General features: G+C 37.3%; 1 protein-coding gene across 3 annotated transcripts in view; it reads right to left on the bottom strand.

Moving 5' to 3' along the window:
- Positions 1 to 2,175: 2,175 nt before the first annotated feature.
- The window catches only part of LOC127866658 (putative pyridoxal-dependent decarboxylase domain-containing protein 2), a 55,470-nt gene continuing 33,163 nt past the window's right edge, over positions 2,176 to 24,482 (bottom strand). For 2 of the 3 annotated variants that reach the window (XM_052407372.1, XM_052407373.1), the window contains 10 exons: positions 21,682 to 21,787; positions 20,870 to 20,928; positions 20,514 to 20,626; positions 19,815 to 19,939; positions 15,915 to 16,033; positions 12,846 to 12,938; positions 11,972 to 12,071; positions 10,491 to 10,595; positions 6,429 to 6,648; positions 2,176 to 4,615 (listed from right to left, as the gene is read on the bottom strand). In XM_052407372.1, coding sequence (XP_052263332.1) covers positions 4,597 to 4,615; positions 6,429 to 6,648; positions 10,491 to 10,595; positions 11,972 to 12,071; positions 12,846 to 12,938; positions 15,915 to 16,033; positions 19,815 to 19,939; positions 20,514 to 20,626; positions 20,870 to 20,928; positions 21,682 to 21,787 — 1,059 coding nt within the window. In that variant the 3' untranslated portion in view covers positions 2,176 to 4,596. The remainder of the gene's footprint in view (positions 4,616 to 6,428; positions 6,649 to 10,490; positions 10,596 to 11,971; positions 12,072 to 12,845; positions 12,939 to 15,914; positions 16,034 to 19,814; positions 19,940 to 20,513; positions 20,627 to 20,869; positions 20,929 to 21,681; positions 21,788 to 24,482) is intronic. The other variant, XR_008043062.1, reaches the window with a different exon arrangement.

Below are 24,482 nucleotides of genomic sequence, written 5' to 3'. Positions count from 1 at the left end.
GAAATTGAGTGCTTTTAGGTGCTTTTCGGTGCTATTCGGTGCTTTTCGGTGATTGTATGGACCGCAAGAAAAACAATTGATTAATGTTCGAAATAAATAATTTGATTAAAGACAATTCTATTATTTGAGCCAGGTCACAGGAAAAGCGCAGTCAAATCAGTATCCAATTAAATTATTTGTTATTGTCAGAAAAACGCTTTTAAGCAAACAGCTGTCAAGCGACTGCAGCTGATCTAGATCCAAACTGGCCACAATCGCCTCTCTTTTACTGTGACACAGTTCATTTAACTTTAAAATGATAATAAAAGTACTTACACTAAGAAAGAGTACAAACCAGTAAAGAATTTGAAATCAATGTTGAATTTCAGGACAGCTTGATCTGCAAATCCCCGATGAAATGTTGATATCGGGTATCATAGTCATTCAATAAGTCGCAAAATGCTCGAATAAAGCACAATGTGACTTATATTGATAACTAAAATTACCAGTATGCCAGTTTTGCCGTGTCAAGCTGTTACGATCCAGAAAGTCCTTCATTCACATCGAGTATATATCCTTCGAATTCCAACTATTGTTGTCATAAGCGGAGATTTAGTGAATAAATAATTCATATATCCTAAATGACAGCTTCTAAATAGCGAAACAAGCCAATTTATGCAGTAAGAAAGTTTTGAATCAAGACTCTCATGGGGGCGGTGAATAAACGCTGTGTCATAGTTGTATGCAATATTAAACCTGCAATTTTGGATTCCTATAAGAACCGTAACCGTGCCGCAAAGAAGATTTTATTTTTAAAATACATGTAATTAATTTATTTTAATTTATATAACTTTACATCCCATGCAAGGTCAGGATATAAACTACCACCACGCAAATTTAAATGCAAAAGCTCAATCAAAACTCTAGTTAACAAGGGGGAACACTTGTCCAAAAATTTAGTAACAGTGACCAAAGTCTTCATATGACTAGCCCCAATTACAACCCCCAAACTAAGTCGGCGTGTGTTCTAGGTACACACTCAATTTCAGTACAATAACTAAAAGCAAAGTCAATTATAAAGTGGATTGTTTTCTTTATTTGGTAACAGTGACCTTGACATGACATGCTTCAAATGTTATTCCCATCTAGGTTTACATGTAAGCTACCTTCAGCAAATTTCAAAATTCATTCATATTGAACGGAATTTGTTTTTCAATTTTTAGTAACAGCGACCTTGAATTGATTTTCCTAAAATGCGACCCCATGCTAAATCAGCATGTAAGCTACTTGAACGCAAATTTTATACAAAAAAATATATAATATACTGACTGGAGTGATTTACTCGGTAAAAGAAACTATCTATATTTAGCAGCAATGACCTTGACCCAACAGACACTAAATGTTGAGTCTCCATGTAAAGTTGCTAGGTCAATGCAAACTTAAGTTAAGCAAAAACAAATCTGAACCTAAATTGTTTACAGATAAGTACATATGGGACATTATTTGCAGCTAAAGTGCATGTCTGAGTTGTGGCTCTTAGTCAGTGTCCATATTTAACGACCACTAAGACAAAAGTTGATATTTAATTAAATATCAGATTCGGTGCAAGATAGAGATTTTGAGTTGTTGCATGCAATCATTTACCGAAGTACAAAAAGGGGCATAATTCTGGTTAATTGCAGTTCAGAGTTGTAAGCCTTTTCCAGTTACCATGTGAGATGATCAGAAGGGAGGCGGAAAACTACAACGGGCGAGGCATGGTATGGTATTGCGCAAGGGGGGGTTAGAGGGTTAGGGTTAGGGTTTTGGTTAGTGTTAGGGGTCGGGTTAGGGTTTGGGTTAGCCTAAACCCAACCCTAACCCTAACCCGACACCTAACCCTAACCCTAACCCTTACCCTAACCCTTTTTTGGGGTTATCACCCCTGACCATGCCTCGCCCGTTGTAGTTTTCCGCCTCCCTGATCAGAAGGTTTCAAATGAATACCTGTCATAGTAACACTGACATGAACAAATGAGTGAGTACTTTAATTTGGTCTATTCTGTGAAATGTCCAGCCCAAAACAAACATAGTTTATTTGTAATAAAGACAAAGCAGACAATCATGTATTCTGTGAAAAATAACTGTGGTGTGTACATGTACAAGGTGCAACTTTTGTGATATATTGCATGTACAGATATATTACCAAAACACAAGTGTAGTTTTATATTTATTAAGAGTTTGCCCATAATAGAAAAAGACATAAATAAATGAATATATATTAAAACAAATGTAGCAGTGAATAAAATATTGATTCTGCAACTATCAACTCACAAATAAATCTGATTTTGTGTCAGTTCCAACAGTTTCAATATAATAATTATAAATATATCTATATGCAAAACAATTCTAAACATCAAACATAATATTCACTGTCAATATTACAAAATAGTATCACAGCAATATTGGAATGGATTTTTGAAGGTTTTGATAATAAATGATCTACAAGGTACTTTTGGATAGTAGAAATGCAAACAAAAGAAACAAATAATCCAATTATTTGTAATATTAAATGACATTTTGCAACCATTTACAAACATGTTTTTTTCTGAATCCTTTTTGCACAACTTACACAAATAAAGTAAAATAAATAAATAAATTATATGGATACTTGTGTGTTTTAAAGCAAAAACACTGTGTGTCTTACTTAAAAATTAATGTAATGGTAACGGTAACTGTTTTTTTCAATATCCACATACATTATATGGAAGCCATGGGATGGTAAAAGACTTATCCAAAAATGTATTAATAGATTAGAACAAGAGCTGTCACCATAGGATGACTTATGCCCCCTATAAACGCTTGATAGAAGTTATGAGCTTTTTTCGAAACCTAAACACAGATTTCGAAACCTAAACGCGGACCCTAAGTTCAAGGTCACAGGGGTCAAAATTTGTGTGCGTATGGAAAAGCCTTGTCCGTATACACATGCATACCAAATATGAAGGTTATATCTTAAGGGACATAGAAGTTATGAGCATTTTTCAAAACCTTAACGCAGATTTCAAAACCTAAACGCGGACCCTAACTTCAAGGTCAAGGTCACAGGGGTAAAAAAATTTGTGCGTATGGAAAGGCCTTGTCCATATACACATGCATACCAAATATGAAGGTTATATCTCAAGGGAAATAGAAATTATGAGCATTTTTCAAAACCTAAACGCGGACCCCGAGGTCAAGGTCACAGGGGTAAAAAAATGTGTGCGTATGGAAAGGCTTTGTCCATATACACATGCATACCAAATATGAAGGTTATATCTCAAGGGACATAGAAGTTATGAGCATTTTTCCAAACCTAAACGCAGATTTCGAAACCTAAACGCGGACCCTAAGTTCAAGGTCAAGGTAACAGGGGTAAAAATTTGTATGCGTATGGAAAGGCCTTGTCTAAATACACATGTATACCAAATATGAAGGTTATATCTCAAGGGACATAAAAGTAATGAGCATTTTTTGAGACCTAAACGCGGATTTCAAACCTAAACACGGACCCTAAGTTCAAGGTCAAGGTCACAGGGGTAAAATTTTGTCTGCTTATGGAAAGGCCTTGTCCATATACACATGCATACCAAATATTAAGGTTATATCTCAAGGGACCTAGAAGTTATGAGCATTTTTCAAAACCTAAACGCAGATTTCGAAACCTAAACGCGGACCCTAAGTTCAAGGTCAAGGTCACAGGGGTAAAAAATTGTGTGCGTATGGAAAGGCCTTGTCCATCTACACATGCGTACCAAATATGAAGGTTATTTCTCAAGGGACATAGAAGTTATGAGCATTTTTCAAAACCTAAACGCAGATTTCGAAACCTAAACGCGGACCCTAAGTTCAAGATCAAGGTCACAGGGGTAAAATTTTGTGTGCATATGAAAAGGCCTTGTCCATATACACATGAAAACCAAATATGAAGATTATATCTTAAGGGACATAGAAGTTATGAGCATTTTTCGAAACCTAAACGCAGATTTCGAAACCTAAACGCGGACCCTAAGTTCAAGGTCAAGGTCACAGGGGTAAAAATTTGTGTGCATATGGAAAGGCTTTGTCCATATATACATGCATACCAAATATAAAGGTTATATCTCATGGGACATAGAAGTTATGAGCATTTTTCGAAACCTTAACGCAAAGTGTGACGGAAAGACAGACAGACGGACAGTCCGATCACTATATGCCACCTTTCCTTCGAAAAGGGAGCATAAAAAACAAGAATTTAACACAAAATGCTAGAACACAATATAATTACAGAGCAAACAATATTTTGATGATAACTGTACTTCTATAACAAAAACCAACAACATGTCAATTTCATTAATTTTCAGTGTTTAAATTTTCATATTAACAATGAAAAACAAGGATAAAATTGCACTACAAAAACCTCTTGCAAATGCACTTAAAACCAGATACATACCTCCATAAATATACCTCTTTAAACATCAATATGTCAACCTTGTACACAATTCCCATAATACATGTAGTGATGCACATAATATCCCACAAAAACTCTTGGAATCCATAAGTTGTATGCACTGTTTTGATATGAACTGTCACACATCTCTATTAAGCTGTCCTTGTGTCTCAGTTCTCCAGATTAAGCCTGAAAGAACAATACATAATATACATGTATATACATGGGTTACTTTGTTGTAGCATACTGTGCATTGTGCATGAGGTTAACACATATCATAGTGTATGTACCTTGAATACATTTAACAATGTCTGTTGTTCTGACGGTAATGTGTTTCAACATACAATGTCAATATTTTCACATATTCATATCTGAATATATGTTCTATAATGTATATGTTCTATACAGTCCAACCCCTACTTCCGGTCACCCCTCATCGCCGGTCACCCCGTGTAGGCGGCCGGTCTGTGCCGCGACCGTCAATAAACACTATATAATGCACCCCTCTTAAGCGGTAACCCCGTTTCTCCGGCCAGCGGCCAGCAATTTTGCATCCCAAATGTTAAATTCCCCCCATGAGTGGTCACGCGCAAGTAAGTCAGTCATGTACATTGGCAAAATTACACAGACGCAGCGGCAAAAAAATCGATACGTACTTCCAGTCTGCGGTTTAGGCTCTGTAGTACTGAAGCGTGATGTGTGATAAACATTTTGACAGTCAGTTTGCAAATTGCAATTAATTAGCGGCGGATTATCGGGTTATCGGGTTAAAAGCAATATGCGACCGTTTGATCTTTTTGTTTCCGCACGTGCGAATATCACCTATTATTACTGGAAAGGAGATTCTTAATTTATAATTTATTATTTGTAGCTCATACTATTTCAAGCACACATTTATGACAATTATCGGCTAATTAAAAGTTAAAAAGAACAACAAAACTTTTAACCGAAATCAACTGATCAACATGTTCTCTGTGCTACAAAGTTTTTATCCAATAATCAATACACGCATGCTTTCGAACCATGGGTATGGCGTGACATTGTACATTGGTGCATAATTTTCGCGCGCTTTTGTCAGGACAAAGAAAATACACGATGCTAGAATTTGTAAACATCTCGTTAACATTAAACAACCGGGGGTGTGTTTCGGATTACAAATTATTATTCTCATTTGGGAATAAAACAAAACATTTATATTTGTTTTATATTAACAATGATTTCAATATTAATTCTGTTTAGTACATGTACACATATTTACCATTTTGTTTATACAAAAATTGAACAGTTGGCCATGCACTCATCAACTCCAGACTCCCTATGACCCAACCCCCTCTTAAGAGGCCACCCCGCTTAAGCAGCCAATTTAGCTAATTCCCTTGACTGGCTGCTTAAGAGGGGTTGGACTGTATATAATTCTCTGTAGATTCTGTGCACAATAAGAGAATGGCTTTGATCAATAAAACCTATAAGCATCTACATATTGAAAACAAGAAATGTGTTTGTCAGAAACACAATGCCCCCTATTGCGCCGCTTTGAAGCCATATATTTGACCTTTGACCTTGAAGGATGACCTTGACCATTCACCACTCAAAATGTGCAGCTCCATGAGATACACATGCACGCCAAATATCAAGTTGCTATCTTCAATATTGCAAAAGTTAACGCAAAACTTTAACCAAGGTTAAAGTTTTGGACAGACAGACAGGCCAAAAACAATATACCCCCGATCATTCAATCCGGGGGCATAAAAATCCCACTTTTTGTGATAAAAAAAATTGGTCTTTTGAAAACCAAATAAACCTCACAGAAAGCAGCTGCAGCAACATTACAAGCCTAATGTATACCAGCTGTTTCCATTTCAGTTACAAATTGTACCTGAAGGTATGTGTAGATATACATATGAGCACTGTAACAAATAATTATGAATATCATTTTCCTGTGTTCCATTTAGACAATACTGTATAACATTCAACCCTCGCATTTGCCACATAAAACACTGACCTCAGATTCCCATTTAGCGCTGGTTGAGATTCATGCCCTTCAGAAAGGTCACCCTCATTAATGGAGTTCACAAGGTCAGCCTTCACACTTGCTGCAGACTTGGTCCCTGCAGAACCAGGGGTTACAAGCTGGGTTGCCGGGGAAACGGGGCTTGCACGTTGGGGTCCTGGGGAGGGCTTTGTGGGAGTCTTTTCCAGGCTTGTCTGGCTGGATATTGACCCTGGAACAAAAAGTGGAAGAAACTTAGTACAGGGCCTTTTTATGAGACGTATTCCGGGAATACTGGGCTAAATGCATGTCCGTAAAGAGTCATTCCAACTAATCTAGGACAACACTTTCCAAGTACATCGGATTTTCATTAAAAAGAGAACCCCTTAAAAACAAATTCCATAACAGTGGTTTTATCTATCGGCACACATACACACACACCAAACATATAAAATATTCTCTATTAATAATATATTATTAACAAATATATGGGCCATGCTCTGTGAAAAGGGGGTTAAATGCATGTGCCTAAAGTGTTGTTCCAGATTAGCCTGTGCTAAGAAAAGACTTTCTATAAACAGAAAATATCATGAAAGCGAAATGTTTCGTCCCTGATTAGCCTGTGGGACCACACTTCACGCACATGCATTTAACCCCCTTTTTACAGAGCACGGCCCATATTAAACAAGAGGGCCTGAAAGGCCCAAAGTTGCTCACCTGAGATAACCAGATATTATTGGGACAAATCTTCTGACCAAGCTTCATGAAGATCAGAAAATAAATGTGGCCTCTAGAGTGTTAACAAGGTTTTTACAATAGCCAAATAAGGAAAAATGCCCCACCCCTGGCAGCCATGTTTTTTAAACAACCGGCATCATTTTTCAACTCTTCCAAGATATTATCGGGATTAATTTTCTGACCAAGTTTCATGAAGATCGGACAGTAAATGTGGCCTCTAGAGAGTTAACAAGATTTTACTATAGCCATGAAAAATGCCCCGCCCCTTGGAAGCCATGTTTTTCAAGCAAACATAATTATTTTCGAATTTATCTAAAATATCATTGAGACCAATCATCTGACAAAATTTCATGAATATTGGACAATAAATGTGGCCTCTAGAGTGTTAACAAGGTTTTACTAAAGCCATATATAGCCATATAAGGAAAAATGCCCTGCCCATGGTGGCCATATTTTTAAAGCAACCAAAACTATTTTCAAGCTCATCCAAGATATCATTGGGACAAATCTTCTGACCAAGTTTCATGATGATCGGAAAATAATTGTGACCTGTAGAGTGTTAACTTTACTATAGCCATATAAGGAAAAATGTCCCACCCCGTAATGGGCATGTTTTTCAACCAACCGGCATCATTTTAAAACTTGTTTAAGATATTATTGGGATGAATCTTCTGACCGAGTTTCATGAAGATCGGACTATAAATGTGGCCTCTACAGTGTTAACAAGATTTTACTATAGCCATATAAGCCATATAAGGATAAATGCCCCGCTCCTTGGCACCCACGTTTTTCAACCATTTTCGAACTCATCCAAGAAATCAATAAGACAAATCTTCTGACCATATTTCATGAAGATTGGAAATAAATGTGGCCTCTAGAGTGTTAACAAGGTTTTACTATAGCCATATAAGGAAAAAAATGCCCCGCCCCCTGGCGGCCATGTTTTTCAACCAAAGGGCATCATTTTTTTAACTTGTCCAAGCTTTTATTGGGATGAATCTTCTGACCAAGTTTCATGAAGATTGGACAATAAATATGGCCTCTAGAGTGTTAACAAGATTTTACTATAGCCATATATAGCTATATAATGAAAAATGCTCCGCCCCTGGTGGCCATGTTTTTCAAGCCAAGGTTACCATTTTTGAACTCATCCAAGATATCATTGGGACAAATCTTCTGACCAAGTTTCATGAAGATCGGAAAATAAATGTTGTCTCTAGAGTGTTAACAAGGTTTTACTATAGCCATATTAGGAAAAATGCCCCGCCCCCTGGCGGCCATGTTTTTCAACCAACCGGCATCATTGTCAAACTCTTCTAAGATATTTTTGGGATGAATCTTCTGACCAAGTTTCATGAAGATTGGACAATAAATGTGGCCTCTAGAGTGTTAACAAGATTTTACTATAGCCATAAGATTGAACAAGGGACAAAATTGTCACAAAGCCAGGTTTTCAATAAAAAAAAAGTCTGATAAAGGGAAACAAATACAACTCAAAATGTGCATTGCTACTGATTGTTCATCACTGAGTTCGAACTTGGCCTTAAGATCATCTAGATAAAACTTGTGACAAAGTTTGGTGAAGATCGGATGAAAAGTATTTAAATGTGAGAGCGAAAACCATTCTCAATGTTTAAAACCCACTAAGCGACCCCGTGACCTAGTTTTTGACCCGGCAAGGCCCATGTTTAAACTCGGCCTTAAGATCATCCAGATAAAACTTCTGACCAAGTTTGGTGAAGAACAGAACTACTTGAATTAGAGCGGACACCATGCTGAATGTTTAACAATAGGGCCATGATGGCCCTGAATCGCTCACCTGACTAACCAAATACAATCTCAACCCAGTTTTCATCAAGATAAACATTCTGACCAAATTTCATAAAGATTGGATGAAAACTGTGACCTCTATTGTCTACACAAGGTTTTTCTAATATTTGACATATTGACCTAGTTTTTGACCCCAGGTGACCCAAATACAATCCCAACCCAGATTTCATCAAGACAAACATTCTGACCAAATTTCATGAAGATTGGATGAAAACTGTGACCTCTATTGTCTACACAAGGTTTTTCTATTATTTGACCTAGTGACCTAGTTTTTGACCCAAGATGACCCAAATACAATCCCAACCCAGATTTTATCAAGATAAACATTCTGACTAAATTTCATAAAGATTGGATGAAAACTGCGACCTCTATTGTCTATACAAGGTTTTTCTATTATTTCACCTAGTGACCTAGTTTTTGACCTAGAGACCTAGTTTTTGACCCCAGATGACCCAAATATATTCCCAACCCAGATTTCATCAAGATAAACATTCTGACCAAATTTCATAAAGATTAGATGAAAACTGTGACCTCTACTGTCTACACAAACAAATTGTTGACAGACGCACGCACACACGCACGCACACACAACGGAAGCCGGACATCACTCGGTCACATAAGCTCACCATGTCACTTCGTGACAGGTGAGCTAAAAACGCACTAAGTGACCCCATGACCTAATTTTTGAGCCGGCATGATCCATATTCAAACTTGACCTAGACATCATGTAGATACAACTTCTGACCAAGTTTGGTGAAGATCGGATGAAAAAACTTGAAAAAGAGAGCGGACACAAGCTTGTTCCGCCAGCCAGCCAGCCAGCCCTCCTGCATTTGCCAATCTTATAACCAGTTTTTTCCTTCGGAAAACCTGGTTAAAAATGCTCCGCCCCTTGGCAGCCATGTTTTTGAAGCAAAGGTTACCATTTTTGAACTCGTCCAAGATATCATTGGGACAAATCTTCTGAGCAAGTTTCATGAAGATCAGAAAATGAATGTGGCCTCTAGAGTGTTAACAAGGTTTTAAAATAGCCATATAAGGGAAAATGCCCAGCCCCCTGGCGGCCATGTTTTTCAACCAACCGGCATCATTTTCGAACTTGTCCAAGATAGCGTATTATTGGGATGAATCTTCTGAAAAAGTTTCATGAAGATCAGACAATAAATGTGGCCTCTAGAGTGTTAACAAGATTTTACTATAGCCATATATAGCCATATAAGGAAAAATGCCCTGCCCCTTGGCAGCCATGTTTTTCAAGCAAACGTAACCATTTTCAAAGTCATCCGAGATATCATTGAGACCAATATTCTTACCAAATTTCATGAAGATTGGACAATAAATGTGGCCTCTAGAGAGTTAACAAGGCAAATGTTGACGGCTCACGACGCACAACACACGATGCACGACGGACAAAAAGCGATCACAACAGCTCACAATGAGCACGTTGTGCTCAGGTGAGCTAAAAACTGTACTGTGCTTGGTCAATGTTGTCTAGCTATATCTAACCTGAGTTTGAAGACGTTCTGGAGCGCTGAACACTGGAGGGTGAGGGAACTTCCTTTTGCAGCTGCATCTTGTACTTGTATGTCTCCTCAGTGGAGGCAATCACACCTGGCAAAAACACAATACCCGCTCTTGTAAAAGATCGCAAGTGTATGTTATGGCTGATTTCATTATGGTTAAAAGATGAACATAATACTCTTAATAGAGATCACATTAGATCTGGAATCATTATCATGGATTTTGAATGGAATAGTAAAGGACAATTTCAGGTGGCAGAAAGATCACAAATACCGTTATTACTCTAAGTTTTCGGACACACTAATCTTTCAGACACCTTCCTTTTTATCCAAATAATTATTTTTCGTGACTTTATTTTCTGACATACAGGTTTTTTCGCCATAATTAACGACTCCAATTTTTCGAACAGCATATTTTACAGCGCTTTTTTAATTTATTATACTTCACTTTTATTCACAATAGTTTTTTTCTGTATAATAAAATTAATATTACATGTCTGACAGGGTGACAGTAAATTTGTCAACTTTCAGAAAAATACTGTCAACCTCAACTTTGCCTCAGTTGAGAGTATTTCCTCAAGTTGACAAATTTACTGTCACTCTGTCAGATATGTAATATTTATATAATATTTCTGTCCTGTTTTCGCTTATCTGGGACCCTTCAATCAACCGGATTAAGGTAATAAAACCTGGCACAGAATGCCCTGAGGGCATTGGACCATAACAATTGCCTTATTGGGTAGATTACCATGTATACCGGTCATTACCAATGGTTTCACCCAACAGCATTTGAAATGATATTGTCTTCAGGAAGCAGTATGTTGTTTTTTTTATAATGTTTTATATTTACCATTTCAGGTAAGGGATTGCAAATAAGTGAAGTTGTATTTTGTTTAAAGCAGAGATTGAGAGTAAAACACAATACAATTATTGAACATTTATTAATTGGTTTTATTTCTACATAATAATTGAAAAAACAACAACATATATGTCTCTAAATTTTCGGACAATTAAATTTTACAATATTTTTCGTATCTTAATTTTTGGACACAAACATTTTTTATTATTTTTAAGTGTACAAAAACTTAAAGTAATTACGATAGATTTGATAATACTGAACAAGGTTAGATTCAATTAATTTAATACATTGTTGGTACTGTTATTAACAACTAATGCAATATTTTGTGAGTCAAATAAAAAAAAGATATGGTAGGATAAGTAGAGTATTAACTGTTTGCAGATTAATAGACTAGTACATGTTACATAAGTGTCTTTTAATTTATTGTACTAATCTAAAAAACCTCAATGGCTAGCCTCTGACTGTATACTTTAACAAGTTGGGAATATTTCAACTACACAAAGACACTAATCTAATACTTGCTATTAATACACACACATGATGCAACAACATCACAAAAAGTCACAAATATCAGCAGAGGCGCTGGCTTGCGCGATGATATTTCTCACCTGACAACAGGTTAAAAGTGCGTCCTCTCTCCACGTCTTTGGGCGGAGGTGACCACCAGTTGAGGACAGAGCTGATCATGGGCAGCTGCCTCAGGAAACCCTGCCACACACAAAAACAACATTTACAGTAAACATGAAGTCATCCGGATGTCAGTCGTCTCCTGTAAATAACTTACAAGACTATTTTTCAGTTATGCCCTTCTAGGGTTTAAAGCCACCTTGCTATGAAGTAAAACATGATTAAAGACCATACAGTAACTTTAGAGTTCAAACACAATTGGGTACAATCTTAAACTTGGCTGAAAATTTAAGCTGCATTTTCATAATGTTTTGCAAACTGCTCAACTAAAAGAAAGGAAAAATCTACACAGGCAATTTTAGGTGGTATAAGGACATTAACTGAAACTTTCGACCTATTAAGCTGGTTATGGCTTTAAACTAAACTAAGATATTTTTACAGACATTTTCATGAAATTTGGTAAATACCTAAATGGACAGACAAACGAACCAACAGACTCCAACTAAAGTACTCTGTAATCTTTAGTGAATGTTGACGAGGCACAATATTCAATTGTAACTGAAGAAAGCAGAACAAAATTATGGGAATAAATTGACAGCTGATATTGAATACAAATAAAGTAACACAACATTGAGTCATTTCAGTGCATGCCTCCTATCTCCTGCTGTAGTTTGTGCTGCTTGCAATGCACAATAGAGCCTCACTCTAGGAAAATGAGGCTGAATGCATGTGCGCAAAGAGTTTTACCAGATTAGCCTGTGCAGTATGTACAGGCTAATCATGGACAACACTTTCCGCCAAGATTTATGATAAGAGAAAATCATGGAAATGAATTTCCAGCTGTGTGTCTTGTACCTCCTGCTGCAGTTTATGCTGCTTCTCATACTCCAGGTCCTTGTTTGCCTCCTCTATGCCCTTCATCACCAGCTCAGACATTGACTCCAGGTACTGGAACATATCACAGGGGCGATTCAGTTATGAAAGTGTGCAAATTGTAATCTTGACCTTTACCACTTATATATGTATTTTTACGCATTTGTAGTCCCTTAGAGAAATAAATTTAATTAAAGGCCTTTCTTACTAAAGTCAAGTTTTTAAGGCTTCATTTCCAACCCTTAAATACTGATGAGCAGCAAACAGCATAAAACCTGAACAGACTGCCAGTTACTCGCAGGCTGTTCTGGTTTTATGCTGTTTGCATATAGCTATTTTCACTTGCTTCTTTTGGGGGAATGAGTTAAATGGCAATACATGCAGGCCTGTGCACATATTAAAATTATTCACTGGTCCACAGCAAGTAGGTTACAAAATTCTACTTGTCTGCAAGACAATATTACTCAAAATGTGGTGGTTGTATGTTTCGACTTATTTTGCCAATAATTTGATACCAGATATATCAAGATAATAAAGACATCTAAAACCAATGTTCAAACTCATCCAGATATCATTAGAACAAAAGTTCTGACCCAGTTTCATGAAGATCGGACTATAAATGTGAGTAACAAGGTTTTTACTATAGCAATACAGTAAATCTTGTGGATGCAACCACTTGAATAACAAAGGAAAGCTGCTTCCTGTAAAGAAGCCATAAAACAACACTTATTGTCGATAAAATTGGTTTCCTTTGTCTTACTTAACATGCCGAACCAACTGCTTAATAGCATGTGCATAGCTCAGCCTTTTGAATGTTTTACTGAGAACAAAGGTTAAGTTAACGGTTAAGAGCTCTAAGTTACCGGTGCATTGATATTAAACACATGATTCACGCATGTTCAGTCCCAATTATTTGCAATTGTAATTCATCTTTGAAAGAATGAATAAATTTCGGCTTTTTGGGAAAGGCTGAGTAGTTCTGATATACCAACTTCCTGTATATTTCTAAAAAATGGTGAACGTTTGTTTTAACAAAATTCTTAAAACACATTTATCGTCAAAAACTGCAAGTGTTGGATTATTAATAGTTATAACAAGGGCTGTTTGTAAAACACACATGCCCCCCAAATAGGCTGTCAGTTGTAGTAAATACGTTAGAGTATGATTGTCCCTATGAACTTTCCTGATCCTAGTCCTAAGCATTCGTGAGTTATCATCCGGAAACCATTTTACTGTTTCAAGTCACTGTGACCTTGACCATTGTGTCCAGAAAATCAATAGGGGTCATCTGTCGGTCATGACCAATGTCCCCATAAACTTTCCTGATCCCAGGCTTAAGCGTTCTTGAGTTATTATCCAGAAACCAATTGTACTGTTTTGAATCACTGTGACCCCATTTTACTGTTTTGATTCCCTGTGACCTTGACCTAGTGGCCTGAAAATAACAAGATGTGTTTGTGAAACACTATGTCCCCCTATATGATGTTTGACATTGTAGGATGACCTTGACCTTGTGAAGGATGACCTTGACCTTTCACCTCTCAAAATGTGCAGCTCCATGAGATACACATGCATGCCAAATATCAAGTTGCTATCTTCAATATTGCAAAAGTATTCATAAAATAAGTGATTTGGGCCACATATATTTGACCTCTGACCTTGAAGGATGACCTTGACCTTGACCTTTCACCACTCAAAATGTGCAGCTCCGTGAGATCCACATGCATGCCAAATATCAAGTTGCTATCTTCAATATTGCAAAAGTATTTATAAAATGAGCGATTTTGGCCAAATATATTTGACCTCTGACCTTGAAGGATGACCTTGACCTTGACCTTTCACCACTCAAAATGTGCAGCTCCATGAGATACACATGCATGCCAAATATCAAGTTGCTAACTTCAATATTGCAAAAGTATTCATAAAATGAGCAATTTTGGCCACATATATTTGACCTCTGACCTTGAAGGATGACCTTGACCTTGACCTTTCACCACTCAAAATGTGCAGCTTCATGAGATACACATGCATGCCAAATATGAAGTTGCTTTCTTCAATATAGCAAAAGTTATTGCAAAATGTTAAAGTTGGCGCAAACAGACCAACAGACCAACAGACAGACCAACAGACCAACAGACAGACAGACAGGGCAAAAACAATATGTCCCCCACTACTATAGTGGGGGACATAAAAAGGGGTCATCTGCCAGTCATGATCAATGTACCTATGAACTTTCCTGATCCCAGGCCTAAGCCTTCTTGAGTTATCATCCGGAAACCATTTGGTGGACGGACCGACCGACGGACCGACCGATGGACCAACATGTGCAAAACAATATACCCCCTCTTCTTCGAAGGGGGGCATAAAAATTGCAAGGTGATGATATATTTAAATACACTTATATCTGGATTATTTCATATAATCCACACGACGGACAAAAGGCGATCTCAAAAGCTCACCATGAGCACAATGTGCTCAGGTGAGCTGAAAAACCAATAATTGTTCATCTAAGATGTTCTTATGCCAATTTAACCTGTTTAACTTATGATTGTATAATAATCCCTGCTAGGGGCTTGATTATTTGTTCTGAGAAAATTGGGCTATATGAATGTGCAAAAAATGTTGTCCTGGGGAGGTATTCCAGAAACATCTTAAGTCATTTCTTAAGTAATTTCACTTAAGTTCAAAATTGCAATGTTTTGTTTTTCTTTAATAAATAAAGAAACACATATTTTTTGGTAATCCTAAAATAACAGTGGCATAATGATGTTATTTAAATGAATACGTTGATGCCAATCTATTGCAATATGAAATGAAACACTTAAGAAAATTTCCCAATTTAAGGATAAGAATAAAATTTAACTTAAGATGCTTCTGGAATACAATCCCCTGATTAGCCTGTGCATAGGCTTATCAGAGACGTTTTCAAATAAAGCAAGTTTATTATAAAAGCAGAACCAGTGCAGACTGCACAGGCTAATCTGGGCTGACACTTTACGCACATGTTTAAAGCCCAGTTATCCCAGAATGCTGCTCACATGTAGTACGTACCCTGGCTGACTCTTCCACCTCCTTGCCAGTGGTCTGGACCAGCGATATCAGCTCAGTGACGTCAGTGTCCTCCGTGATGAGGCCAAACTTCACACACGCCAGGTCCTCGGATGTGAACCCTGCAAAGGGTAGGAGAACTCTCCTCATTTATAGGCCTAATAGGCTTAAACAAATGTTTAGGCTTTTCACTCTATTTGTCAGAAAAATATAAAAGAACAGTGTATTTGTGTATATACTTTTTTTATAATATGAAAGCAATATTAGGTAGTTTTGTACTTAAACATTGTAAGCAAAGCCTATTAATGATACAAGTACTAGGTCAACCAGAGCTTTTTCTGATTTGAATTTCCTTTAGCCTTGTCCGATTTACAGATGCTTTTCAATTCAGGATTGATTTAACCCATCATGTGTTTTCTGTAAATCTCCTGACAAACAAGCAAGGACAAAACAAAAAGGCAAAACAATCTTTGATTGTCAACTGGTTTATTAAGATCCCATTTAAAAATTCGACCTATCTATTAACTGAGTTTAAATGAATTTAAACTAACAGCCCAATGGAAATGACTTTTAAAATTTTGTTGTTCTTGGCTTATTTTTCAAATGGCTAATTTGTAAAGTAAGCACCATGTAATAGAGCTGACACTTAACAGAATGAAACATAACTTGATGAAACGGATCTTGATAATATTGCAACTGGACAAAGGGAGCACTTAATCTAGAGAATAATTAACAAGACTATTGCCAAGCAATAAAATACCCCTACCGGCTCCACCATTGTCAGAAATTCCACCATTGTCAGAATATTTTTTTATTTGTTGCCGTAGCAACCAGAATTTTTGACATAGGAACAAAATGAAATGACGTGCATAATGTCCATATTGCCATCTATCCATGTTCCAAGTTTCATGAAAAAATATTAAGAACTTTTAAAGTTATCGCAGGATCCAGAAAAACACCATTTTCAGCAGTATTTCTAGTCTATTTGTTGCCATAGCAACCAGAATTTTAGACGTAGGAACAAAATGAAATGACGTGCATAATGTCCATATTGCCATCTATCCATGTTCCAAGTCTCATGAAAAAAAAGAACTTTTAAAGTTATCGCAGGATCCAGAAAACCACCATTTTCAGCATTATTTGTAGTATATTTGTTGCCATAGCAACCAGAATTTTTTACGTAGAAACAAAATTAAATGACGTGCAAAATGTCCATATTGCCATCTATCCATGTTTCAAGTTTCATGAAAAAAAAATTAAGAACTTTGAAAGTTATCGCAGGATCCAGAAAAAACACCATTTTCAGCAGTATTTCTAGTCTATTTGTTGCCATAGCAACCAGAATTTTTGACGTAGGAACAAAATGAAATGACGTGCATAATGTCCATATTGCCATCTATCCATATTCCAAGTTTCATGAAAAAATATTAAGAACTTTTAGAGTTATCGCAGGATCCAGAAAAAAAACACCATTTTCAGCAGTATTTCTATTATATTTGTTGCCATAGCAACCACAATTTTTGACGTAGGAACAAAATGAAATGACGTGCATAATGTCCATATTGCCATCTATCCATATTCCAAGTTTCCTGAAAAAATATTAAGAACTTTTAGAGTTATTGTAGGATCCAGAAAAGTGTGACGGACGGACGGATACAAAACAATAAGTCCCCTCCGATGAAACCGGTAGGGGACTAATTAAATAATCATTTGACATACAGATATGAGCCTTTATCTGGGAAAATGAGGCTTAATGAATGTAGGTACAGGGAATAATCTAGAATTTACTATCTATGGGTCCCTGAACTCGCAGATTTTAGACCAATGAGTCCCAGGCCAAATTTAATGAGTCCACCTTAAAAAAGAATGGGTCCCAAATTTTGAAAGATACCAAGTAGTGAAGAAAATATGTCTAAATCACACTAGCTCAATAACTATACTTGCATTAAACATTTAATAATCTCAAAAACTTATTGAAACCAAAAAAAAAAACAAATTCAGAGTTATCACTATCTTGTTTTCCTTTACATAGGCTATAACATTATGTTACATGAATGTAACCTGTTATAACATTTCAACTTGATATAAATCGATGATAATATTATTGTTAACATCCGAATTGCGAGCTTGATAATATTATTGTTTACGTCTAAATTGCGAGCCGTTGACCTACCATTATTAAAGTTTAGATTTGTTTTGGATTAAGCTTCAACACCTTATTTCGGAGGCATTTTTTCTGTATTATTTATGACTAAGTTACACAAAGTTAAAGCAGGTTTTCATCCGGGGACTCGAGAAAATATCATAACACATTCTATTTTAAAGGTCGATTCTAATAGGTTCGTATTATACATCAGCGGCTCGACAAGAGCCAATCAAAAGACTTGCTGGAGTCTTCAAGCCTCATTCAGTTAAACTCAGCGTTCATTGCTACACTTTTGACTCATTCACAAGATGGTTCGTACTTATCGTGATTCGCGTTTGCGTTAACGGATACAGTTCAGCAATGCGTCCGAGTGGACGCACATATTTCCAAACGATGGTCTATTTCGATATTTGTGCGTCAAAGACGCGGGACGCACATGTAGATTATTCCCTGTAGGTAAAGTGTAGTCTCAGATTAGATTTAACTAGAAATGGCGCTACAGAGGCCGACACGTATCCCCACGCTGCATGTTTGACCCAGGGGCGCCCCAGGGTGGTAATGGGGCCATGCATAGTTGAGATTGACCGTATTGTCATAAGAGAAGTTCAGTATCAATTAGAAGTGAATCTGTGTAGAAATGAAGAAGTTAAGTAAAAGGCAATTTTGGGTGGGTGTGGCCTATGTGGGGGGGGCGCCACAGGGTTGGTAATGGGGCTATGCATAGTTGAGATTGACCGTATTGTCATAAGAATAGTTCAGTATCAATTAGAAGTTAATCGGTGTAGAAATGAAGAAATTATAGTAAAAGGCAATTTTGTGTGGGTGTGGCCTATTTGGGCGGGGCACCCCAGGGTTGGTAATTGGGCCATGCATAGTTGAGATTGACGGTATTGTCATAAGAGAAGTAAAGTATCAATTAGAAGTGAATCGGTGTAGAAATGAAGAAGTTATAGTAAAAGGCAATTTTGGGTGGGAGTGGCTATGTGGGTGGGGCGCCTCAGGGTTGGTAATGGGGCCATGCATAGTTGAGATTGACCGTATTGTCATGCATAGTTAAGATTGACCGTATTTTCATAAGAGAATTTCAGTATCAATTTGAAGTGAATCGGTGTAGAAATTAAGAAATTATAGTAAAAGGCAATTTTGGGTGGGTGTGGTCTATGTGGGCGGGGCGCCCCAGGATTGGTAATGGGGCCATGCATAGTTGAGATTGACCGTATTGTCATAAGAGAGGTTCAGTATCAATTTGAAGTAAATCTGTGCAGAAATGAAGAAGTTAATGTAAAATAACATAAAAAATGAGTGAAAATCTCTGACCCGGCCCCTCCCCAACCCCCATAACTTTTGACCCAGGGGTCAGATAAAAATTCCAAATAGTGCAGGGTCGCACATATGCTCAAAGCTACCATGTGTGTAAGTTTCAAGGTTCTAGTGCTTATAGTGTAGGAGGAGATAGTGGCCAGGACTTACAGACAGATGGACAGACAGACGGACTGACGGCAGAGATAACCACAATATCCCCAAAAAGCAAAAAGCGTGGGGATAACAATCTGCACAAACTTATCTGGTACAGCACTTTCCACCTCAATTGGATTGTTGCTAAAAAGTGACTTCTTTTAAATGAAAAATACCATAAAAGTGAAAAGTTTTGTCATTGACAAAACTCATTGGACATGCATTAAAGCCCATTTTCCCAGAGCGCGGCTCATATCAAGACACTTATCATGCCTCAGCTGATTACATAACTGGGTACTTGCCTAGAGAGAAGGCGCTGTCAGTGGCCTTCAACTTCTGAATGAGCTCAATGTTCAGATGGTTGATCTCTGCACAGGCCTGCTCTGACAGACTGTCCAAACTATCCAGGTAGTCGTTCGGAATATACCTGCAATACAACAATGGCCATGTGATTTCTCATCATTTTAACTCTTTGCTGCTCAGATACACATTTTGACCCATTTGTAGTCCAATATAAAATCTAATGAAATTAAGGACATTTCTTACTAGCTTGAAGTTTTAAAGGCTTTTCCAACCCTAAGATACTTGTGAGCAGCAAACAGCATAAAACCTGAACAGTCTGCAGGTTACTCGCAGTCTGTTTTGGTTTTATGTTGATTGCATAAAGCAATTTTCACTTTGCAAGTGAGAAAGGGTTAATTATCATTTTTTATTACAAAATATAATGGCAATGCTTTAAAAAAACTATTAAACTTCTTTGTTTTATACAAATCCTCCTACTCAGTGATATGCTCAGTTTCAACAAGCAAGCTTGACCATTCAACAAAGAACCCAAGTTTGTACTGGCAAAGATCATTTATAAATTATTAAAGAGTGAGACTTAATAATATTTAGGCAGTTTGTTATCATGAAGCAAATGCCATATCGACAGACAACACATTATATTACTAATATGATTATTTTCTACTATTCAACCGCCATTACAAACGAGCACAACTTACTGCACAGCCCCCAGTCCCGCCCAGTTTTGAATGTCCACCAATCGCAAGTTCTCCTGATCAGATGTCACATGGCGGAACCTTTCATAGTTCAGCACAGTTGCATCCAATATACTCTGAATAGAAGAACAAACATGCTTCAATAAACTTTTTTATCAAGCAGACATCAGAATCCAATACATGAAGATTGTTTAAGAATATTTTTTTCAGAGAAATAGGATTTACAGACATTTAACCAATACTGGGTATGTAAGATTTTGAAGTTATCTGTCTTGTTTCTAATTGCGTTGTTAGGATTTACAGAAATGCATTTTCATACAAATTATAATTCTGTCTAATAAGACAGAATCAATACTTACAATTTGTGATTTTAAGGACTTAACAAAGTCTACCACATCTTCTCTTGTAGTTCCAATAACTGAAAAGTTAATCAACAGAAACATAGATGTTCATTTGAAAAGTTGTATCAATGAGAACTAAACTAAAACATGAAAAAACCTTTCATGTAGGCCTTTACTGCTCAATTCTTTAGCATGCAAACTCCTAATTTTAATGCATGTTCATTTTAAAAATCATTGACAATCAAGTATGATAAAGGTTGCAAAATGAATTCAAGTTCCAAACAGAAACTTGGTAAACAGAGGCTTGCAGGTTGGATTCTTTGCCCAGCCACATAATTTGTGTGTGATGTTTTGGTCATGAAATAATTTGAGTAGCGTTCTGAGAAAACTGGGCATAATGCTTGTGCGTGAAGTGTCGTCCCAGATTAGTCTGTGCAGTCTGCACAGGCTAATCAGGGACGACACTTTCCGCTTTCATGAGATTTTTTTGTTTACATGAAGTCTCTTCTTAGCAAAAATCCAATTTAGGCGGAAAGTGTCATCCCTGATTAGCCTGTGCTGACTGCACAGGCTAATCTGGACAACACTTTACGCACATGCATTAAGCCCAGTTTTCTCAGAACATGACTCATTTGTATAGCCATTCGTAACCTCCCTCTGATTCAAGCAAAGCAGATTCAAGTTACTATGCACTTATTACTGGAAAAACTGCTAGACCAGGAAAAGTATGATTTGACTGAGTTTAACTGACCTATTTTAAATAATGTTGAAAATGGTGCAAAATGCAAATAAAAGAACAAACAAAAGCAATTTAGCAAACACTTGCTTACTTTGAGCAGATTGCAGGGGAGCAAACTTCATGCAAGTTCCCTCCCTTTCCAGATCCACAAGAGTTATCTCCACACAGGGATTATCTGCCTGAAGACTCTCTGCAAGCTGTTAAGAAACCAGACTTTCAAAAACTGAATTGCAAAGACACATGTGGCATTTATTTATGTAGTTGACCGTAAAAGAAGCAAAGACCAACACTATTATATCCATAGGCCTCCACTGTTGCTATAGCCAAATATTCATTTAGTTGTAGAAGCGTTGCTTTACACAAATAATGCCAAGCACTTAAGAGTCATTGCCTTTTGATTATACAAAAATAATAATTATAGACCTATAGAAGCTTGTCTCAAAATTTACTGTACCCAGATATTAAGTGAATTGTAGTAGTGCTGTCATACCCAGAAATTGACTGAGTTGTAGTCATACCCTGATACATGTATTGAGTGAAATATAGCCATACCTAAATATTGAGAGTTTTAGCCATACCAAGTTATTAAGTGAGTTGTAGCCAACCCAGATATTGAGTGAGTTGTAGCCATACCCAGATATTGAGTGGGTTGTAGCCATACCCAGATATTGAGTGAGTTGTAGCCATACCTAGATATTGAGTGAGTTGTAGCCATACCCAGATATTGAGTGAATTGTAGCCATACCCAGATATTGACTGAGTTTTAGCCATACCCAGATATTGAGTGAGTTGTAGCCATACCCAGATATTGAGTGAGTTGTAGCCATACCCAGATATTGAGTGAATAGTAGCCATACCCAGATATTGAGTGAGTTTCCATACCCAGATGCTGAGTAAGTTGTAAACATAACCAGATATTAAACGAGTTGTTGCAATACCTCGATATTGAGTGAGTTGTAGCCATAACACGTTATTGAGTGAATTGTAGCTTTACCCGGATATTGAGTGAGTTGTAGCCATACCCAGATATTGAGTGAGTTGTAGCCATACCCAGATGTTGAGTAAGTTGTAAACATAACCAGATATTGACCGAGTTGTTGTTATACCCTGATATTGAGAGAGTTGTAGCCATACCAAGATATTGACTGAGTGGTTGTTTAAGCCTGATATTGAGTGAGTTGTAGCCATACCTAGATATTGAGAGTGGTAGCTATACCCAGATATTGACTGAGTTGATGTTATGCCCTGATATTGAGAGAGTTGTAGCCATACCCAGATATTGAGTGAGTTGTTGCAATACCCAGATATTGAGAGTTGTAGCCATTACCAGATATTAAGTGAGTTGTAGCCATACCCAGATATTGAGAGTTGTAGCTATTACCAGATATTGAGAGTTGTAGCCATTACCAGATATTGCGTGAGTTGTTGCCATACCCAGATATTGAGAGTTGTAGCCATTACCAGATATTGAGAGTTGTTGCCATACCCAGATATTGCATGAGTTGTTGCCAAACCCAGATATTGAATGAGTTGTTGCCATACCCAGATATGGAGTGAGTTGCAGCCATACTTACATATTGAATGAGTTGTAGCCATACCCAGATATTGAGTTAGTTTCCATAACCAGATATTAAGTGAGCTGTAGCCACGCCAAGATATTGAGTGAGTTGTAGCCATACCCAGATATTGAGTGAGTTTGCATACCCAGATATTGAGTTAGTTGTAGCCATACCCAGATGTTGAGTGAGTTGTAGCCATTTCCAGATAATGAGTGAGTTGTAGCCATATCCAGATATTCAGTGAATTGTATCCATACCCAGATATTGAGTGAGTTGCAGCCATACCCAGATGTTCAGTGAGTTGTAGCTATACCCAGATATTGAGTGAGTTGTAGCCATACCCAGATATTGAGTGAATTGTATCCATACCCAGATGTAGAGTGAGTTTCCATACCCAGATATTGAGTGAGTTGTAGCCATACCCAGATATTTAGTGAATTGTATCCATACTCAGATATTGAGTGAGTTGTAGCCATACACAGATATTAAGTGAGTTGAAGCCATACCAAGATATTGAGTGAGTTGTAGTCATACCAAGATATTGAGTGAGTTGTAGCCATACCCAGATATTGAGTGAGTTGTAGCCATACCCAGATATTGAGTGAGTTCCATACCCAGATATGGAGTGCGTTGTAGCCATACCCAGATATTTAGTGAGTTGTAGCCATACCCAGATGCTGAGTGAGTTGTAGCCATACCCAGATGTTGAGTGAGTTGTAGCCATACCCAGATATTGAGTGAGTTGTAGCCATACACAGATATTAAGTGACTTCAAGCCATACCAAGATATTGAGTGAGTTGTAGCCATACCAAGATATTGAGTGAGTTGTAGCCATACCTAGATATTGATAAAGCTTCCATACCCAGATATTGAGTGAGTTGTAGCCATGCCCAGATGTTGAGTGAGTTGTAGCCATACCCAGATGTTGAGTGAGTTGTATTCATACCCATATGTTGAGTTGTAGCCATACCAAGATGTTGAGTGAGTTTCCATACCCAGATATCTAGTGAGTTTCCATACCCAGGTGTTGAGCGAGTTTTCATACCCAGATGTTGAGTGAGTTTCCATACCCAAATATTGAGTGAGTTTCCATACCGAGATATTGAGTGAGTTTCCATACCCAGATATTGAGTGAGTTTCCATACCCAGATGTTGAGCGAGTTGTAGTCATATCCAGATGTTGAGCGAGTTGTAGCCATACCCAGATGTTGAGTGAGTTGTAGCTATACCCAGATATTGAGCAAGTTTCCACACCCAGATAAAGAGTGAGTTTCCATACCAAGATGTAGTGAGTTTCCATACCCAAATGTTGAGTGAGTTGTAGCCATACCC

This window comes from Dreissena polymorpha, chromosome 2, assembly GCF_020536995.1.
Source record: "Dreissena polymorpha isolate Duluth1 chromosome 2, UMN_Dpol_1.0, whole genome shotgun sequence".
Taxonomy (NCBI): Eukaryota; Metazoa; Mollusca; class Bivalvia; order Myida; family Dreissenidae; genus Dreissena; species Dreissena polymorpha.
Note: the sequence above shows the minus strand (reverse complement) of the source record. Positions and strands in the feature narration are given on the sequence as shown.